Raw genomic sequence first — 21,914 nt, forward strand, 5'->3', positions numbered from 1 at the left:
ATTTTTCCACATTTAGCTCTAAATCTTACAAAAACATGTTTTTTCGAGTCATTTTTTACAACATTTAGTAAAATATTTGTAACTTTTCATATTTAAAACATGATTTTAAATGTTAAATCTAAATGCTAAATGTTAAATCTAAATGTTAAATGTTAAATCTAAATGCTAAATGTTAAATGTAAATATTATATTTAAATGTAAATGTTAAATGTTAAATGTAAATATTATATTTAAATGTAAATGTTAAATGTTAAATGTAAATATTATATATAAATCTAAATGTTAAATGTTAAATCTAAATGTTATATATAAATCTAAATGTTAAATGTTAAATCTAAATGTTATATATAAATCTAAATGTTAAATGTTAAATCTAAATACTATATATAAATCTAAATGTTAAATGTTAAATCTAAATGTTATATATAAATCTAAATGTTAAATGTTAAATCTAAATGTTATATATAAATCTAAATGTTAAATGTTAAATCTAAATGTTACGGGAAACTAAATATTTAGCTAATATGCAAATTTATTGTACGGGTCAACGGAAATACCAAAATAAAAGCTTCAAGAAAACCTCCCGCGCTAAAGTGTGCCGGTCGCGGTCAGGTTCTGTGTTTGCGCTCCTCTTACGGTCACTTTTGACTGCCATGAGCTGCTTCGACTATTCCCTACCAGCATGTCCAGCGATTTAGCTGAAAACATTGGAAGAGCCGTTTTGTCGGCCATCCAACGATTCAGCGGTAATGCACCCTCGACCTCACAAACACCGCAGCACTTGGTAAGTTTATTGTATAGCATTTTGGACGGGTTGATAGCAGTGTTAGCAAAACTAGCAAAGCTAAATTACTTAGCTAGTCCTCAATTATTTCATTTGGTAGGCAGCAGACAGAGATCGAACATCATACAACTCTATTTATTTATTTGGTAGGTAGGTAACAGTCGTTCTTGATGTAAATGTTTCCTTAGGAATCCAGCAATGCACCTGGACCAAGTAGACCTGCCGTCTCCACTGGGATACCATACTGCTCGGTAGGCCTTCTTACACATATCATTTAGCTGACTAATTTCTGTTTTTTCTTTGGTGTAATATGTCACCTTAAATTAAATCCTGTCAAAGTAATGATTCTGATTCTACATACATTTCATCTTCTTAGGGGTCCATCACTAGCAGTGTCACATCACCACCAACAACATTCACAAGTTTTACGTCATATTTTATTACTGTTTTTGCTCTGAAGTGTCTTTTGATTGCTCACTTTCATATTTTAAAACTATTGATAAAATATTACTCTAGCTAATCTGTCACAGTACAATTGCCTCAAATTACCCATCTTTTGTTATAGAATTGTGCTCATTGAGATTTTCTGTGCCGTGTTCTAGGATGGTTACCAAGGAAGGCTTCAGATTTCCAAAGAGGAATTGGAAAATGTTCTTTCCCTGAAAACATCTTTTACTGAAGCTGCATCTATCCTTTCCATCTCCAGGCCCACTCTGTATAAGTTACTGCAAGACTATAATATCTCAGAGTCAAAATTCAATGTAATCAGTGACCATGAGTTAGATCAGATAGTGTCCCAGATAAAAACTGAACATCCAAATGTTGGAGAAGTGATGCTGATGGGTCATCTGCGTTCCAAAAACATAGTGGTTCAAAGATGGCGCGTAAGAAAGTCACTGCGGAGGGTGGACTCGGCTGGTGTTCTATCCAGGAGAAGAACTGCAGTTGCTCGGCGAGTATATTCTGTGCCTCATCCAAATTTCATATGGCACATAGATGGAAATCACAAACTGATTCGTTGGAAGTTTGTTGTTCATGGTGCAATAGATGGATACAGCAGGATGTTGATGTTTCTTCGGTGCTCCAGCAATAATCGAGCTGAGACTGTGAAAGCCCTCTTTACTGCAGCTGTTGGATAATTTGGCAGACCCCTGCATATCAGGACTGATCACGGAGGAGAGAATGCTCAGATTTGGGAGGACATGCGAGCAAGCAGGGGTGAAAGCTCTGTCTTAATGGGAAGTTCTGTGCACAACCAGAGGATTGAGCGTTTCAACCGAGACTTAAACAACAACTGTAGCCGCATTTATGCACCTATATTTTATGAATTGGAATCACTTGGTATCCTAGACTTAGAAAATGCAACAGACCTATTTTGCCTTCATTATGTGTTTCTACCACGAATCAACCGCACTTTGAAGGAATTCAAAGCTGGATATAACAATCACTCTGTTTCCACTGAAGGTAATAGAACTCCCATCCAGCTTTTTGCCTGCGGAACTCATGTGTCTCATCGTCACAACCCAGAACTTTCTACAGCAGAGGTCTCCATACCCTCCTTGTCAAACTCTGAAAGTAGGTTTGTCCCATTAAATGACAGCGATTTACAAGAGCTATATACAAGCATTCACCCTTTTGAAGAAGACAACAATAATGGTAAAACATTGTTTCAACGAACACAGCAGTATATTTTTAACAAACTTGTAAATGTGTGACCTCAACCACAGGATACCAGCGATGTTCTAAAGAGTGATGACACTTAATATTCTTAAATGCTGTACAGCAAATGCAGTTTTTGTACTACTGCAGAAGCCCCTCCCCTCTAGCAGTGATGCCTCCTGCCACATAAGGACTCAGAGTTAATGACTGACAGTGACTCATAGGCTATTCAGAAGGCTACAACCACTTTTAGTTTATGGGTAAAACCAGTTATTCAGATTGAAGTAAAGATCAAATTCACACTGTAATACAGTATAACAGTGAAAATTATCAACACGGAACAGTCAGTCTTTAAATCAATTCACAAGATTATCTACAGTATTGTTTTAATCATTGTAAAGTTGCAATAGTCTTAATAAATGTTGCTGTTAGATGTCTAAGTAATCCTGGCTTGTTCTACAAAGCATGTTTAGTATACTCTGTGCATAAACTGTTTTGAAGTGTCCTTGTTTAAAAAAGAAAAGCTTAATAAAATTGTATTACACCAGTGACTTTATTGATTTGTCGTTGAAAATACAGAGTTAGCATTTTTATAAATCTATTGAAGCTTTGAAAATTATTACATTTCAACATTAAATGCAGTCAGAATTTATTTCAACTATCTTGTATGAAGCAAAGTTACTTGAAACTACAATTAATGAACAGGATTAGAGTTAACAAACCCACCATTTTAATTTCACTTTTTTTGGAACATGTTTAGATTGTGCTGAATAAAGCTCCATGAGTGCTACTAAGAAGCAGTAATGAAAAGCATCATCATCAGCCATTGTTGTTTCATTCACAAAAAGCTGAAGCTCATTTGCACATGTGTGTGCAATCGGGAGATGTTTGCTTTCATCGTGAATGAATGTTATTTTAGGAGCTGGTTGAAAACCTATGGCTGGAACCTTGCTGCTCCCGGTGGCAAAAGCCAAGATGTGACCAGGCCTCAAAGCCTTCACAAATGCCTCTTCATCCTTGGTAAGAGTCCTTTCTCCAAGTGAGTCTCTCAGCTCTTCATCTAAAAACAAAGAAAAACCACCGTTAACCTGGGGACACTAAAATAGTTAAAGCTTGAGCTAACAACTAAATGATGGCTAATGTTTTTATAAAAAATACAGAGGTTCTGTCTTTGCCTTGCTTGTCAGTTGTAAGCTATCATACATCTTTATTCCTGTTTTGTGTGCGCGCATGTGACATAAAAAGACAAAGTTTTACTTTAGTGTCCCGAATTGTTTCATGGCCAGACTACATTATGTGAATTTCTGCTTACTTTCGACACACTGGAGAAATTCCCGAAATTTGACCACCATCAGCTCCTCTCTAACTCTTCTGTTGCTCCCAAGGACAGAATAGCTTGGCCTGAGAACCCCAGCAATTAAACTGGCTGTCAGATCTTTGTCCTCCCCCGATAGGTCAAGCAGAACACGCAAACTGGGGTTCTCTCTCAGGAGTGATAAAATCTAGACAGAAAAGTTTAAATAATGGTTAAATTCCAGTTTTAAATATAAAAGTAGCTCACTCTAAATGATTATAAAATAATGACCAATTGATACAGAAAAAATATAAATCTCACTCCATAGTAGGACAAGCCATCAGTTAGTTGATCGAAACAGCTTTGCCGTTGCAGAACTGCAAGGTATAGAGCTGCATTTTTCACAAACAGATCTTTATTGGCCATGGTGACTGTGAGTGGAAGACCTTCAACTTGATATCGCCATGAGTCGCAGCAGCTGACTGCTTCCTCCAAATCATGTTGAGTTTAGAGATGGCACGATACCACTTTTTTATGTCCGATACCGATATCATAAATTTGGATATCTGCCGATACCGATATGAATCCGATATAGTGTTTTTTAACCAACAAAACTGTTTTTTAAAATATCTTGCTGCATTTTGCAAGTCTGCAAGTTCATACTCAAGTTTAAAACAACAACTACACTAAAGCTATTGTCATGATCCTGGGTCCTTTTGACCCAGCGTTTTGTGTTTTCTCTTCGCGATTTTGGTTCTGTTCTTCCTCTGGTTAGTGTTTACTCTGTTCTGCCCGTGTGTTCCTGTATCTAGTCCGCGTTTCTTAGTTTGTGTCCTTTCATGTGTAAGTTCCTGTTTTATTGTGAAGGTCTGTGTCTTATGTGAGTGTTTTCAGTTTGCCTCCCTAGTCTCGTCATGTTAATTACTCCCAGCTGTGTTCCCACCTGTATGTAATCTCCCTGTGTTCTCTGAGTGTATTTAAGTTGTGTCTTCTGTCATAGTAGTTGCTGGTTCGTCTGTGTTGTTTCCCCTCGGTCTCCCTGTATGTATTTCCCCGGACCTCCCTGCACCGTCATTCTTGGTTTGTGTTGTTAGTTTACCCAGTTTAGGTTTCAGTTTCATGTTCCTAGCGCCTTTGTTGTTTGCATTTTTGTTGTTAATAAACACTCACCTGCACCAGAGCTGCCGCCTTTTGGTCCTATATATATTCCACACGGCTTGCCCCCGCAAACCGTGACAGAACGAACCAGCCACCATGGACCCAGCGGCAGTCAATCCGTCCGAGGAGCTCCAGGATGACATCGGCTACAATGTGGAGATCCTCCTCGGGCTGTGGCTGGAGAATCCTCCGCACGAGCTTCGCCGCGCCGTGGAAGGTCGGCTACAACGGCTCTTTTCCGGCCTGCCATGGCTACTAAATTCACTTCCTCCGACCATACAGGCTTTTCTCCGGCACACACCCCACCTTCTCTCAGCCACTCCTGCCTCGCTGCCCGACTCGCCGGATGCGATCTTGCCCGGCCCGTCGGAGCCGTCTGCGGGGAGGAGACGCCGATCGCGCCGCAAGCGCGCCACCCCACAGCTGGACGTTCGGACTTCTAATTCGCCGGCTGTGGTGAGTGAGGACTGTTTTTCATTTTCGGACTGCATGACTGTTCATTCAGGGGCTGCGTTTTGTGTGGCGGATATCAACGCGAGCTGCTTATCGCCTGTGCAGCTACCGGCAGCTAAGTTAGCTCCCCCGCAGCCACTCCCAGCTCAGTCTCCTGTGCCACTCCCAGCTCAGTCTCCTGTGCCACCCTCAGTTCAGTCTCCTGTGCCACCCTCAGTTCAGTCTCCTGTGCCACCCTCAGTTCAGTCTCCTGTGCCACCCTCAGTTCAGTCTCCTGTGCCACCCGTAGCGCAGGCCCCAGTAGCGCAGGCCCCAGTAGCGCAGGCCCCAGTAGCGCAGGCCCCAGTAGCTCCAGTGCCGCCCGTAGCGCAGGCCCCAGTAGCTCCAGTGCCGCCCGTAGCGCAGGCCCCAGTAGCTCCAGTGCCGCCCGTAGCGCAGGCCCCAGTAGCTCCAGTGCCGCCCGTAGCGCAGGCCCCAGTAGCTCTGGCTCCAGTATCATCGGCTTCACTCATTCACTCCGTGCAGGGAGAAAGTTTAATTTCACCTCAAGGTGCTTTTCCTGGTTCAGCCGCCATTGGCACTGTTTGCCGCTCCAGGGCTTCCCCAGAGGCTAGGTCCCAGTCCTCAGCTGATTCTGGACCCCTGGAGTTTAAGCAGCCACCTGGGAAGTGCCCCGTGTCAGTGCTGTCTGAGCAGGGCCAGTGCTCAGCACAGCACCCATTTCCTTCATGTCTGCCAGTGGACTCCATGCCTGCGGGCTTTGTGATGGCTTCTGCTGGAGGGTCCAAGGGGCCCGTCCAGCCTTCGTCTCGTGTCTCCGCTGGAGGGTCCAAGGGACCGCTCCGGCCTTTGTCTCCTGTTTCTGCTGGGGGGCCCGAGGAGCCCGTCCAGCAGCCTTCCTCGTCAGCTGGTGGTTCCGAAGAACCACACCAGCCTCATGCCTCGTCGGCTGGAGGGTCCGAGGGGCCCGTTCAACCTCCTGTCTCCGCTGGAGGGCCCGAGGAGCCTGTCCAGCCGCCACCTGCGGCCGCTTCGGCGTCGCCTGGTCCAGCTTCATCAGAGTCTTCATCCTCGTCTGGTCCGGCCTCATCAGAGTCTTCATCCTCGTCTGGTCCTGCGGCCTCATCAGAGTCTTCATCCTCGTCTGGTCCGGCCTCATCAGAGTCTTCATCCTCGTCTGGTCCTGCGGCCTCATCAGAGTCTTCATCCTCGTCTGGTCCTGCGGCCTCTGCTTCTGCTACGCCTGGTCCTCCTGCGGCCTCTGCTTCTGCTACGCCTGGTCCAGCCTGTGCTTCCGTCACGCCTGGTCCAGCCTGTGCTTCTGCTACGCCTGGTCCTGCCTCTGCTTCAGCGTCGCCTGGTCCTGTGCCCTCCAAGCCTCGGCCGGTGCGCCTGACACTTGGGCGCCGCCGCTGCCTTCCGCGCGGCCGGCCCCCGGACCGCCGTCGCCTGAGTGGCCGCCGCTGCCTTCCGCACGGCCGGCCCCCGGACCGCCGTCGCCTGAGTGGCCGCCGTTGCCGTCCGCACGGCCGGCCCCCCGAACTGTTTTGGACTCCTGTGCTGTTGGCCCCCTGGCCGGCCCCCTGAACTGTTTTGGACTCCTGTGCTGTCGGCCCCCTGAACTCTTCTGTTTTGGACTCTGTTTTTTTTTTTTTTTTTCCTGTGTTTGGTGTGCTTCGTTTCTTTTGGTTTTGGGCTCGTTTTTTGTTTTTGTCTTTTGGCCTTCTGGTGCTCCGGTTTTGTTTTGCTTCGAGCCCTCCTTCCTGGGTCCCCCGCCGCCCGCCCTGGTCGGGTTGTTTTCTGTTTTTTCTGGCTGTTTTGTTTCTTGTTGGGCTGTCTGGAGCCAGCCTTTGAGGGGGGGGTACTGTCATGATCCTGGGTCCTTTTGACCCAGCGTTTTGTGTTTTCTCTTCGCGATTTTGGTTCTGTTCTTCCTCTGGTTAGTGTTTACTCTGTTCTGCCCGTGTGTTCCTGTATCTAGTCCGCGTTTCTTAGTTTGTGTCCTTTCATGTGTAAGTTCCTGTTTTATTGTGAAGGTCTGTGTCTTATGTGAGTGTTTTCAGTTTGCCTCCCTAGTCTCGTCATGTTAATTACTCCCAGCTGTGTTCCCACCTGTATGTAATCTCCCTGTGTTCTCTGAGTGTATTTAAGTTGTGTCTTCTGTCATAGTAGTTGCTGGTTCGTCTGTGTTGTTTCCCCTCGGTCTCCCTGTATGTATTTCCCCGGACCTCCCTGCACCGTCATTCTTGGTTTGTGTTGTTAGTTTACCCAGTTTAGGTTTCAGTTTCATGTTCCTAGCGCCTTTGTTGTTTGCATTTTTGTTGTTAATAAACACTCACCTGCACCAGAGCTGCCGCCTTTTGGTCCTATATATATTCCACACGGCTTGCCCCCGCAAACCGTGACAGCTATTCTGTTATACCTGTATACAAAAAAAATATTTCATAGTTCAGCAATACTGATCAATCTAATAAACTTAAACCTACACCATCCTCCCTATTCTGGTATTTTAAAGAGTACTTAGTGTAAATATTAAGCAACCTAACTAATAGGGTTCCAACTCCCAGCAACAACAAAAATAAATAAATAAAAAATAGGGAACCACCCCTCACGCTCCACCTCATGATGCTTAATCGACGTAATCAACCTTAATTTGATGCAGTGCGAAAAAAAATGCACAGAAATCAATTATTTTTCAAGAAATATTAAATAGATTCAACATCTTTCTTCAACAAAATTGCAGACTGCACAGATGGTACCTTCCCAAAGTAAAGAGTACTATAGCTTACTAGGGTATATATATTAGACTTAATAGTCACTATATACAGTAATTGACTTCTATTCATTTTACATCAAATTAAAACTTTGGGTGTCAGATAATTATTTATTAAAAGCTAGACATTTTAAATGAGAATAAGAAAGAAAAGTATGTCTTTGTGCCCCCTTTTCCCTGTTCATGCCCTATCGGCCCCCCTGGCTAAACTTTGCAAGATCCGCCCCTGCACAGTTACCAGCGTCAGCTACGTAGAAAAAGATCCTCGAGTAGAAAGTAAGATTAAATAAATTCTAACAACAGCTTATCAAGCTTAAACGTTCTGCTGTTGTTCAGCCGCTGGTTTCCTCTTTCTGGTGCAAAGTGGGCCAAAAACAAACAAGAGAGACGGACTCCCGACAGAAAAGCCGATCAGCTGATCATTAAGCAGTTTCATGATTGAAGTAGCAGCCGGAGAGCGAGAGGCAGTCGCTCGTTAAGCTTAACGCAGGAATGCTTTACAAACATTCAGAGATGGACTTACACACTTGCTTTACTTCTCTCGGGGATAACTTTGTCGGAGATGAAATGCCGAGTTGCTAGCGAAGCTCCACATGCTATCCAGACCACCGACAGGTCCCGCATGCCACAGCCGCTCTATCACGTGATGCATACTGCTCCGACGTGCTAACGTTCTGAGGTGAGTTACGGCGTGTTGCAAGTTTTGTGAGGTGCTTTCGTGATATTTAATGGATCGGATTACATTTTTTATTTTTCTCCGATATCCGATCCAGTAATTTAGGTCAGTATCGGACCGATACCGATACGTAATATCGGATCGGTCCATCTCTAGTTGAGTTGTTGCATTTACAACCTAAATATTTAAGAAAAACACTTTAAATGTTTGTTTTTTACCAGTGTACACAAATACTGCAGATGGTTCATTTTAATTGGACTCGAAACGTTTTTGTTTTGGTTTATTTGGCTGTATTTCACCAATATTTTTTTTTTTTTAACAAAAAGGAAACAAATTGAAAATATAATACATGGAATTGCCTCTAATAACCAAAAGTATATTTATTATATATTATAAAAGAAGACCAGAAGACTTGTGAATATAGGAAATATTACAATATTCTTGTTATAATATTGCAATTCACCTTTTTCAGATTCTCTCTTAACTCAGGGTCACCTATATCATCCGGTGTTAGGTGTACTTGAAGAATGTCTCCTGACACAATGTAGTCTACTACATGTGGAGAGAGAAAGGCAGGTGCTTCTCCACCTTGCACTATTATCGTGGACAACATCCTGCCAATGGTTCGATATACTCCATTTTGCAAGTGTAGGATGTTAAATTTCAGTGTGCATCCATTTGGTGTAGCTGAAAAATAACACACAAAAAAGTATATTCTGTACAGACCCCAAACTGATATCTTGAGATTGACAGACAAAAATGTATTACTTTTTTTTTTTTTTACTGTTTCAGACACACAGAACATAACAGATTTATTATCTGTAGTCATTTATTAACTTGTTAATGTTCTGTCAAACAATGTTCAGATCAGGTGGTTGTTGCGTTTGTAACATTATAAAAACGAGTGTCGTCAACAAGCCTTTAGGCCTTGAGTAAGTAAGTAAGTTAGTTAGTTTGACTGTGAAATCCTATTACCTTCAAAAGCACCACTGTCCTGAAAGATGGCCTTCACCAGTAAACGGAAAAACTCCCGCCTTGGCCCCCCAAGGTCAGCAGCATCTTCCTCTGTATCATGTTCATCGCTTGCAAATGTGACATAAAGCATCTCACAGCTTTCTGCAAACTTGGGTCTCTTGAACTGACGCAAAGCAGTCGACCACACATTGGCTCGACTGATATGGAGTTGTCTTGTTCCTGGTGTAATGACTTTCTCACTATGAGCTCTAAGAAGACCTTCAATTTCTTCTTTGCTGAGCTTCTTAAAAGACCTATATAAAAAAGGGACAATGACAAACAGATCTTGGGGAAAAATGGAAATTTGCTGTACATTTGACTCAAGTGCACAGAGTTACAACATATAATTATGTTGTGATAGTCCATATTAAATTAGTCAGAAATGAGCAATTACCTTTGTAATTGTGTAACTGCAAAAAAATGATGCAAGTAAAGATGCAAATAAAATATTCAATTATCAAAGGTTACTTTCAAATCTTACCTTGAAATATGAACTTCACTCTGTCTATCAGACTCTTCTAGGAGGCTACGCTGAATTGCCTCTTCAAGAGCTTCATCTTCCTCCAGAAAAATAGGGCTAAGTAGATAAGAGATATTAGAAATCATAAAACATGTCAGCCTTGAAGAATTTCTCACACTACATCATTAAAAAAAAAAAAAAAAAATTAAATGTAAATCCTAAAGTTGCAGTCATTCAGCAAAAAAAAACCCAAACATGCAAATTGGAAACTTGCATCAAAACAATATCCTAAACAACATCTAAAATGAAGGATTTCTTTAACCCCTAGACAACAGCTTACACAAATTCTGCCACATTATATGGAAACATCTGCTGTCCCTCATTTTCACTCTCTTGAATGCAGCTCTCTGTTTCCTGATGCTTGGCCTCACTTTCACCTGGTGTTGTAGACAACGCATGATGCACTGAACAAAGGAAAGAAGGTCAGCATGACTTGCTTCATAATGTTAACAGCCTTTATATATCCTTATATTAGTTTAAGTGAAAGTTGGGCACATATTCCTCCTTGGCTGTAATCACCTGTGATAATTCGTAAACATTAAAATGGTAAATGGACTGTATTTGTATAGCACTTTTACTAGTCCCCCCTAAGGACCCCAAAGCGCTTTACACACCCAGTCATCCACCCATTCACACACTGGTGAAGGCAAGCTACAGTTGTAGCCACAGCTGCCCTGGGGCAGACTGACAGAGGCGAGGCTGCCATATCGCGCCATCGGCCCTTCTGGCCAACACCAGTAGGCGGTAGGTGAAGTGTCTTGCCCAAGGACACAACGACCGAGACTGTCCGAGCCGGAGCTCGAACCGGCAACCTTCTGATTACAAGGCAAACTCCCAACTCTTGAGCCACGATCGCCCCAATCGGACAAATTAACGATGCTCTCATCAAACAAACCCCCCAGGAATTATTACGCACTGCAGTAACAAAATCTAACTGGTCATCGAGCTTAGAACCTCACTAGGTTTTCATTCACATCACATACCTCGTCTTCTCCGGCAGACTGGACTTTCAAAGTCACTATCAGACAGCTCTTCTGGTTCCTCCTGAGGGAAAAGAAAGCATGTTCTACATAAAATCAAATACAGTTGCACCAAATCACTGGTAACACAGAGGCACATGGCTGCACTAAAAACTGTTTACACCTGCTGAAACTGCAATATTAATTAATACAATTAATAAAATTATGTTAAGGGAACAGACTCACTTTTTAGAAAATAAATATTTCTGCACTGCAATATAAAATGTTTACCTGTGCAGGTTTTTGTATCCCTGCCATTATATAGAGGCAGGTGGTGGAACAAATCGAGCCAACTTCTTGGCCACCCCAAAGAAAACTGCTAGAAACATTTGGTTTCATTAGTCGTTTACATCCTCTAATTGTACTCAAATACTCAAAAGGGAATGTCTGGCCAGTTGACAGTGCAAATGTTCTTCTGAAGATTGCTGCTATTTCTTCTCTAAGTTGTGCTTCAGACCAGTCAGATGTAAAGGAGATCTTCCCAATAAGGCCATCTTGTGCTAGTTTTGCTCGTGAATCTCCTCTCGGTATGAGAAACGTTGATGTTGAAGACAAGGGCAAGCACACAACATCTTTTGTATAGTGTTTGCAGGTCTTGTTTTTTTCTCACAAAATGTGAGCGCGTAGCATGAGCTTGAGGAACTGATGGAAGAGGAACCTGAAATGAATTCAAACACAGATACAGATAGACACCTATGCATTACAATACATCCGTAAGGTTTCTGTTATCTGTTCATTAAAAACAAACAAACAAACTGTAGACTCAGACCATCTTACTATTGTCTACCCATTACACAGAAAACTGAACCTTTTGTATCTTGTAGATTAGCATTTGGTGATTGTCGGTCAAGTTGGTGATTCAGTTCCCAGGTGCTCTAATCTAGAGCTCCCAATGAGTTTATCCGACTATGACTGTGTGCGAATGTTGGACAGAAAAAGTGCTTGTATTAATCTGTGCATGTGAATGGGTAAATGAGATCTGTTGTATAAAGTGCTTTGAGCACTCAATTAGAGTAGCAAAGGCCTGCAATTAGGTCAGTGTGTATTTGGACCCTAACAAGTTTTATTTTGTTGCCCGTTTACTGAAACATATTCCAATCAAAATTATATCATGGACATGATGTGCAGACTAAGCTTTAATTTAGGGTATCCATATTAAAATGATGATGTCATTACCAATTAAGCAGATAAAAGGCCTGGAATTGATTTGAGACGTAGTGTTTGCATTTTGAAAATTTTACTGTGAACAGACAACATGCGGTCAAAGAGAACATAACAGAAAAAAGAAAATTAAGAAATTAATACAGCCACTACAGTGACCATCAAAACGATGAAAAATATTGACGTAAAATTTATTTTGCGACACCACAGAACAAATGATAGCGTATAATATGAAATGATAGATGTTTTCATATCGTCATATCGAACAGCCCTAATACAGAGGGTTCACTGCAAGGTGCAAGCCACTCATAAGCCTCAAGAATAGAAAGGCTAGAATGGACTTAACAAAAAAAAAAAAAAAAAAAAAAAAAACCATCTAGTAAAAGCCAGCTAAATTTTGGAAAAACATTCTTTGGACAGATAAAACCAAGATCAACCTCTACCAGAATGATGGCAAGAAAAAAGTATGGAGAAGGGTGGAACGACTCATGATCCAAAGCATACCACATCATCTGTAAAACATGGCAGAGGCAGTGTGATGGTTTGGGCGTGCATGGCTGCCAGTGGCACTGGTAGTGTTTACTGAATATGTGACACGGGACTGAAGCAGCTGAATGTGTTCAGATACATACTTGTCTGCTTAAGTCCAGCTAAAAGTAGTCACATTGATTGGGCAGCATTTAATAATAAAGATGGAAGATGACCCAAAACATACAGTCCAAGCACCCCATGACTTTAATAAAGTAAAGAAATAGAATATTCTTGAATGGCCAAGTCAGTCACTGGATTTTAACCCAATTGAGCATACATTTCAGTTGTTGAAGACTAAATTTAGGACAGAAAGGCCCACAAACAAACAGCAACTGAAAGCCAATGCAGTAAAGGCCTGGCAGAGCCTTAGTAAGGAGGAATGCCAGCATCTGGTGGTGTCCATGACTTCAAGACTTCAGGCTGTCATTGCCAACAAAGGGTTTTGAATAAAGTAATAGAAATTATCATTTTATTTTCAGTTATTTAATTTGTCTAATTACTTTAGAGCCTCTGAAATGATAGGATTGTGTTTACAAATTAATTTTTCCCTCTCACATTTTTATGCATTCATTTAGTCCAACCCACTGAATTAAAACTTAAAGTCTGCACTTCAACTGCATTGGAGTAGTTTCATTTTTAATTCATTCTGGTAATGTACAGAAGCAACATTAGAAAATGTGTCTGTATCCAACTACTTATGAACCTGACTGTATATCAAAACCAGTCAGCTAAGATAAGATAACATACCTTTATTAGTCCCACAAGGGGAAATTTCATGATAAATGAATTAAATGATATGTGTAAGAAGGCCTACCGAGCAGTATGGTATCCCAGTGGAGACGGCAGGTCTACTTGGTCCAGGTGCATTGCTGGATTCCTAAGGAAACATTTACATCAAGAACGACTGTTACCTACCAAATAAATAAATAGAGTTGTATGATGTTCGATCTCTGTCTGCTGCCTACCAAATGAAATAATTGAGGACTAGCTAAGTAATTTAGCTTTGCTAGTTTTGCTAACACTGCTATCAACCCGTCCAAAATGCTATACAATAAACTTACCAAGTGCTGCGGCGTTTGTGAGGTCGAGGGTGCATTACCGCTGAATCGTTGGATGGCCGACAAAACGGCTCTTCCAATGTTTTCAGCTAAATCGCTGGACATGCTGGTAGGGAATAGTCGAAGCAGCTCATGGCAGTCAAAAGTGACCGTAAGAGGAGCGCAAACACAGAACCTGACCGCGACCGGCACACTTTAGCGCGGGAGGTTTTCTTGAAGCTTTTATTTTGGTATTTCCGTTGACCCGTACAATAAATTTGCATATTAGCTAAATATTTAGTTTCCCGTAACATTTAGATTTAACATTTAACATTTAGATTTATATATAACATTTAGATTTAACATTTAACATTTAGATTTATATATAACATTTAGATTTAACATTTAACATTTAGATTTATATATAACATTTAGATTTAACATTTAACATTTAGATTTATATATAACATTTAGATTTAACATTTAACATTTAGATTTATATATAACATTTAGATTTAACATTTAACATTTAGATTTATATATAATATTTACATTTAACATTTAACATTTACATTTAAATATAATATTTACATTTAACATTTAACATTTACATTTAAATATAATATTTACATTTAACATTTAGCATTTACATTTAACATTTAAAATCCTGTTTTAAATATGAAAAGTTACAAATATTATACTAAATGTTGTAAAAAAATGACTCGAAAAAACATGTTTTTGTAAGATTTAGAGCTAAATGTGGAAAAATGTTGCTGTTAATTTCGGCATGTTTCAGTTTACAAACGGCGCCCCATAAGAATTAAGCATCATGTCCCAAGAATGAGAATAGTCTCAGATTTTAGCTGCAGGAGGTGCAGGACACAAAGCAGACGCCACCTCGTCCTCCTCAAACCTTAAACTCCATCATGATCCTTCACATCTTGACCTTTTTGTCTGTCTTATTCATTTCTTTAAATGGGTTTCAGTGCTGCATGGCTGTGGTTTGGGCATTCTGTTTCATATATGGTCATTGTGGCTGTATATAGACCCCCACACGTGCACTAAAAAGGGGAAAAAATCCAATCTACCCCTTGTGTTTTTCTGGAGGACATTTACAGTAAGAGGTCGCTCGTGTGCACACGTTCATTTTAAAGGCTACAATGAGGTGGAAACAGATGCTTACCCCTCGCAGTGAACTGAGGAAGTAAAGCAGCAGTGTTGCATCATGACTAAGCGGCTAAGAGTTTCAATGATGGTGGAGAGGGGATTCGGACCCCCACAGGCTCCCACAGGCTCCTGGCTCTCTTAATTATGACGTTAAATGTCAAACTACCGGGGGAATTTTAATTAAAGAGTTAATTTCCTGCACACACCATCTGTTTTGGAAACACCTGGAGTCACTCAGAAATTTCGAAAGATCTGTCATGCTTACTGTTCAAAAGCTGTAGTATCTCATTATCTTTTTTTTTTTTTAAAGTGCCACAATATTTTGATTTCTCGCGCTTGATCATTTCGTAAGATGTCACAATTATTTTGCGGTCGATTTTTATTTTGTCATATTTAATTTCCTCTTTGCAGATTCTGTTTATGCAGGTTGTTTAAATTTCTGTTGCCTTGTTGACTGAAATCATTGCCTTCACTTTCATTTTAAGCTAATCAGCAATATCAACATTCAGATGTACAATACAAACAATGATAAACAATTACAGCACTGTTGATACCAATGAAGAGCTTCGGCCTATCTTCAGTTTACTGATGACTTCATGGTTTTCTACACTTCAGCCTTACACTAGATGCATGAAAGGGCCGTCACCAGTGAAACCTTTAATAAAACAAGCAGGCAGTAAAGTCTGTGTTTGACTCATCAGTAAACACTACGCAGTTCATATTGATGCAATAATATGAAATGAGCATTAGCCCTATTGGTCAGTGCACTGATTGTGAGGTGTGGTGATTGCTGTCTTTAACACAGAGATACCAGCCTGTGGTGCATTCTGGTTCTGACCTCTGCACCACAACAAAATACACCAGTAGCAATTTGGATGCAGCATATTTGGTCAGAGTGTTTATTTTGAAAACCATGATCTGTGCGGTTCCTGCATCTGACTTCCTTCCTCCCTTCCTTCATCTGCAGCTTTCCATTGCCGCATTCGATATTTGACTCCTTTCTTGATTACTCTGACAAGTCAAAGGAAGCAGCAGGGCAAACTATCTTCAAACTGATTCTTACTGAATGTGCGAACTGTGTAGGAACACAACATTCATTGAACATAGAGTTTGAATGACCTCGCCATATGACAATATAAAGAATGGTGACTGAAAACGCTCACAGCTGCTCTCAAATGTGTCCCATATGTTATACAAACAACTTCAGAAGAGGACATGGGGACTATTATTGCTGCTTATGGGATGACTTGTATATTCAATGATGATATACAGTTGTATGAATGTAGCAGAGGAAAGCATGGTCTACTTTAATTAAGATGATATTTTAAGGATAATTTTTATACTGTGTGTTAGTATTTGTAGATAATATTTGTGGTATTAGTTAAAAATGAATGTCATAACAACAGATTAAGGGATTTTTGATGTTTGACAGCTGAAGAAACATTAACATTAAGTGAGAAAAAAGCAAATTACTAACATGGATGTATTAAAGGACGGATTTACATAAGAGGTTTGTTGAATTTAACGTCTGCATTTGAACTATAGGAATTTGCCACATGGGGTCCAGTCTGCCAGGAGAAAAAATAATAATGAGTGACAAAAGAAAGCTGGAGGATTGTGACTCCTGAAAATGACTGAAGGTGTAAGTCACTCAGTCCAAATGTTAAGAGGAGATATTCAGGGGTAAAGCAGAAGTAAACAGAAAAAAAAACTTCAAATGACCAAGTCGTAGGGCCAGCTCCTCAAAATGAATCATTGATATAGAAAACAAAGTTTCTACTTTTTTGGATTTTCTCTGACTTTCTGTGTAGTATTGCCCACAGGTTCATACACTTTGATCACCAACATGAAATATACTTTTAAGGCCCTGGAGAGAAATCTAAATATACAGCGCTGGAAGATGTACTTCCATCTTTGGCAATGCTGTAAAAGTACCCCTTCAAAAAAGCTCCTCCTTGTAAAGGTATTAACATGAAAATGAAGTTAAAATACTCCATCCAGAAAAATATGACTGTATTATTTTATTGTCCGAGTACAGGCATGTATGTTTATCAGAAATATTTTAACTGTTGGAGGAGAAATTTGACAATTCCTGGATTGTCAATAACGTACCCACAAATCTTAAAAGGATATTTGTATCCTGAATAAAGGCAGAGGTTCATGGTGTAAAGCAGTGCTGTATGATTATGGCCAAATTGATTTTATATTATGATTATATTTATATTTTGATCAATATTGAAATCAAGTTACTTACCAAGGTTATTCACTCGTTTTAGTGACGAATGTTTTTATTGCACTTAAACATAACACTGCTTTCACGTCCACATAGTGCGATATTCCTTTTAATGTATAAATTATTGCATCAATATCATATTGGTCCTTCTCAATGACTGTATGAAAGATGGACGACCTCGCTGCACTTCCTCCCATTGTACAAAACTGAAGCCAAAATTTTCCGTTTGTCCCTGCTCTTTCTGCCATTCCCAGAGATATGCAAGTTTCTTTGGGACTGCAGCTGCCAGTCAAAGCTGTTATGATGACGTTGCAGCCCAATTTAACAGCATTTTGGTAGTAATTAGAATCAAACTTGTGAAAAAGGAGACCCCTTGAACACAAATAAGCGTGATGAGAGAGAGAAAGTTTTATCTACTGATTGTAACGATATTGACATGAAAATCGTCAAGAAGGTCATTGAAGGAATTGTAGGACCTCTAACATATATTTGCAACTAATAATTTCAGACGGGAAAAGTGCCAAACAAAATGAAAATAGCTAAAGTTGTGCCGCTGTATAAAACCGGGGATAGACGCCACTTCACAAATTACAGGCCTGTTTCTTTACTACCACAATTCTCCAAAATCCTAGAAAACCCGTTTAATAAACGATTAGACAAATTCTTAGATAAATATAAATTACTCTCTGACAGTCAATATGGATTCAGATCAAAAAGATCAACATCTCTGGCATTAATCGAATCAATTGAGGAGATTACAAATGCTATAGATCAGAAACAGTATGCAGCTGGAGTATTTCTGGATCTCAAAAAAGCATTCGACACAATCAATCATGACATATTAATTAATAAATTGGAACGGTACGGGATCAGGGGGGTTGTACTGCAATGGGTGAAAAATTATTTAAGTGACAGAAAACAATTTGTGAAGCTGGGTGTCCATTCCTCATCATGCTTGGACATTGCTTGTGGTGTTCCACAGGGCTCTGTACTGGGTCCAAAATTATTTATTATTTATATAAATGATATTTGTAAAGCATCTGATATATTAAAATTAGTATTATTTGCAGATGACACAAATATTTTTTGTTCTGGGGGGAATCTAAAGGAGCTGCTGGATACAATTACTTCAGAAATGTGCAAAATTAAAAAATGGTTTAACAGGAACAAACTATCGCTAAATCTAAGTAAAACTAAAATGATCTTATTTGGGAATTCCCTTAGAAATGCACAAGTGCAGATTCATATAGATGGTGTGGAAATTGAAAGAGTACTTGAACATAAGTTTCTTGGTGTGATTATAGATGATAAATTAAACTGGAAGTCTCATATAAATCATATACATAACAAAATTTCAAGAAGTGTCTCAATCTTGAGTAAAGTAAAACACATTCTGGACCACAAATCACTCCACATTCTCTATTGTTCCCTGATTGCACTGTATTTGAATTACTGTGGAGAGGTTTGGGGCAATACTTACAAATGTTCGCTATCATCAATCTTTATATTACAAAAAAGGGCCTTAAGGATAATCCATAAAACTGGTTACAGAGATCATACAAATCCACTATTCTTAAAATCAAAAATTCTAAAATTCACAGATCTGGTTCATTTTCTCACTGCACAAATTATATATAAAGCAATAAATAACCTGCTTCCTGACAATATTCTAAAATTGTTTTCTAAAAGGGAACGGGGATACAATTTGAGGGGGGAATTAAATTTAAAACATCCTCGTATCCGTACAACATTAAAAAGTTTTTGCATCTCTGTGTGTGGAGTGAAGCTGTGGAACAGACTAAGTAAAGATATGAAGCAATGTCCAAGCATGGCGCAGTTTAAAAAGCGGTTTAAGGATATGGTTTTTACAGGGTACAGGGAAAGGTAGAGATTTGATAGGGTGTTCTTGTCTAATGTGTGTGCGGGTGCACGGGTATGTTGGTATGGGTATATATATATATTTGTAGGTTGTGTATCCTTGAGGTGAAAATGTGTATATGTGCGTATGTGTATATACGTATGTATGGATAGACAGAAACATATATGTATATATAAAAAAAAATTAAAAAAAAATTACACATGACATATAATGTAATTGCAAGGAGGTATTTTTGTAGTCTATTGATACTATATAGTGGAAAAGGGGTGGGATTAAATAAGCTTATGCTTCTTCCTGCTCCTTTCTGAACATGAACTTTATTTGGAGTTGTGGTTGCTCGTTTTCCTTTTGTTTTGCTTTGTTCATTTGTCTCTTTTAATTCTATTTTGTTGTACTTTTTCAACATGTTCAAAATAAAGATTCAATCAATCAATCAATCAATCAATCAATCAATCTATTACTTTAGTATTTTAGTCTGACCCGAGGAGGCAGGCTTAAGACCTATACTGCAGCCCAGAGGAGGAGCCAGACATTTGAAACACCCGGGGCTTAGCCCTAAAGGGTAGTATGCATGTGGGATTTTTTTTTTTTTTTGAGGGGGGGGGGGGACTTAACCAAGACATAACCACAATCAGAACTAGATGATAGTAGCACTAAAAATCATCATAGACCTGCACTACACTTATTTATTTAATTCTACCAAAGTACAATATTTAGATTGAGAAAAGTTTATATAATTATTTAGCCTTGTTGTGCAAACAACCCTGCAGAACTTAATAAATATAGAATTTGAAAAATAGCAAACCTAAAAAGAAACACTAGGTACGAGATACATGAGTACCTATGATACGGTGATACTTTTAGTAAGCAACCATTTGACTAACATGTGTGTCTCACCTGCTCTTGTTCATCTCTGTTCTGTCCTCATTCTCCATCTCAATCTCTGCTCCTCTCTCTCTCTCTTTGTGCTGACAATCATCAAATATACAGTTGAAACCAGATATTTACAAACTCTTCAGATCAAAACAAACACTTTTTTAATTGTAACATCAAATCAGACTAAATGTTTATTTTTTTAGATTGATAAATATAAAAACATATTTGTTAACTTTAAGAGTAAAGAGAGAAACTGTCTGTGTTTTTTAATTGCAAATGGCACCAAATTGTATTCAAACTGAGCCACACTTATGGAGCTCCACAGTTCTTTTCCTGGTGTTTTGGTTGACATCTCTTGATTTTCCCATGTCAAAGAAACAGGCTCTGTGTTTTGCCTTATATGCATCCACAGCTGTGCCACCAATTTACTCACATGGACTCTACTAACCTATCAGAAGCTTCTTCAGCTCAGAATGGAATCCTCTGGAGTTTCTTATTAATTAACAATAAACTTAGTGTATATGTACTCCTAAATTTAATGAAAGTGATAAAAAATAGACAGCTCTGTCTCTCTTTATTCTGACATTTAACTAATTCAAAATATATTTCAATATTTATCTAAAACAAAAGTTTACTCTAAATTGATGTTGTACAGTAAAAATGTTTTATGTTTTCTCCCTAAAGTGTAAATATCTGGTTACAAATGTGAATATCCTGCTGTGTACTGAAATCCCTCTTGTTTTGCATAGAAATATACTGAACAACATACAAAGCATAATATACAAAATAACATTTACCTGAGTTTTTTCTTTGAAAGAACCCTCTAATGTCCATTCTTATATTTCAGTACATAACTGAAACCGAATTAGTCGGGGAGGGTAAGAACTGAAAATATGAAATAAACACACGTAAGCTAAGACTCTCTAAAAAATAGCATTTGTTCGGCTTTTCATTTCGCCATTTGTTGATTCACTTGAAGAGCAAGTAAAATAATATTGGTCAAGTGATCAGTTTCATATCAATCTTTCGTGATGCACCGTCATATTTACATTATTTGTACGGTACGAATGATTTGCTTTGGTACCTGGTCAAACTTAAGCTCTCCTTAGTATGGCTGGCTCCGTCTCTCCAACAGCGCACTCACGGGCAGCAGCTCCCCCCGCCCCCTCGCTCAGTCGCTTAGTGCCTGAGCTTGGATCATACCAATATCAGGGGGGGATTCACGCACAGTCGTAAATTCCCACAGTGTGCACTATGTGCTTCGAATATTGTGTGTACTTTTTGTTTTATACAGTTGTCAGCCAGGCATCTAACTATGAAAAAATTACACTCCAAAATACCCCGGGCTTCTGACAAAACAACCCGGGCTTAAGCCCCGTAAGCCACCCCCACGCTCCGCCCCTGCTGCAGCCAGACCCCAGGGGGGCGATAGAGACGTTTTGGCTTCATTTTGGGGGAAATATTAGGTAGCCCATATTTTATACAGTCATTGCTCCTTCTTATTAACCAAAATTTAGTAAATAATGAAGAACTTTAAAAATAGAAATACTAATTAAATCAAAAGGGAGCTGCTCTCACGTTTATAGGATGCTAAATTTTAGGTAATTAAAACATCACTGCAGACATATGATGTTTATTTGCTTGACCAAAGTGCATCTCCTAAAACCAAATAAAAGAAAA

General features: G+C 39.6%; 1 protein-coding gene and 2 long non-coding RNA genes across 3 annotated transcripts; all 3 read right to left on the reverse strand.

The window, feature by feature from the left end:
- Positions 1 to 3,231: 3,231 nt before the first annotated feature.
- LOC146581646 (uncharacterized) lies at positions 3,232 to 4,195 on the reverse strand. The gene is made up of 3 exons (XR_014888583.1): positions 4,059 to 4,195; positions 3,756 to 3,945; positions 3,232 to 3,503 (listed from the first exon to the last, which is right to left on the reverse strand). It is a non-coding gene; the product is annotated as an uncharacterized LOC146581646 (long non-coding RNA).
- A 5,032-nt stretch (positions 4,196 to 9,227) lies between these two features.
- LOC146581647 (G2/M phase-specific E3 ubiquitin-protein ligase-like) lies at positions 9,228 to 14,473 on the reverse strand. Its single transcript, XM_085249226.1, has 8 exons — positions 14,104 to 14,473; positions 13,857 to 13,919; positions 11,582 to 12,008; positions 11,315 to 11,375; positions 10,612 to 10,735; positions 10,293 to 10,388; positions 9,773 to 10,065; positions 9,228 to 9,484 (listed from the first exon to the last, which is right to left on the reverse strand). Exons 3-8 carry the CDS (start codon positions 11,687 to 11,689, stop codon positions 9,228 to 9,230), a joined length of 939 nt encoding a protein of 312 aa, XP_085105352.1. The 5' UTR covers positions 11,690 to 12,008; positions 13,857 to 13,919; positions 14,104 to 14,473.
- Positions 14,474 to 20,254: 5,781 nt separating this feature from the next.
- On the reverse strand, positions 20,255 to 21,617 carry LOC146581648 (uncharacterized). Its single transcript, XR_014888584.1, has 3 exons — positions 21,319 to 21,617; positions 21,032 to 21,119; positions 20,255 to 20,326 (listed from the first exon to the last, which is right to left on the reverse strand). It is a non-coding gene; the product is annotated as an uncharacterized LOC146581648 (long non-coding RNA).
- Between the last annotated feature and the right edge of the window lie 297 nt (positions 21,618 to 21,914).

This window comes from Mchenga conophoros, linkage group LG2 (assembly GCF_057382185.1).
Source record: "Mchenga conophoros isolate Kocher_MC1m ecotype Shallow Benthic linkage group LG2, M_conophoros_male_GT1.1, whole genome shotgun sequence".
NCBI lineage: Eukaryota > Metazoa > Chordata > Actinopteri > Cichliformes > Cichlidae > Mchenga > Mchenga conophoros.

Excerpts from the sequence above, each read along its gene's own strand:
- LOC146581647 (XM_085249226.1), bottom strand. The coding sequence starts at position 11,689 with ATGAAACCAAATGTTTCTAGCAGTTTTCTTTGGGGTGGCCAAGAAGTT. Across the intron at positions 11,376-11,581 it reads GGATACAAAAACCTGCACAG|GAGGAACCAGAAGAGCTGTC; the intron begins GTAAACATTTTA and ends CTTTTCCCTCAG. Across the intron at positions 9,485-9,772 it reads GGACAGTGGTGCTTTTGAAG|CTACACCAAATGGATGCACA; the intron begins GTAATAGGATTT and ends GTTATTTTTCAG.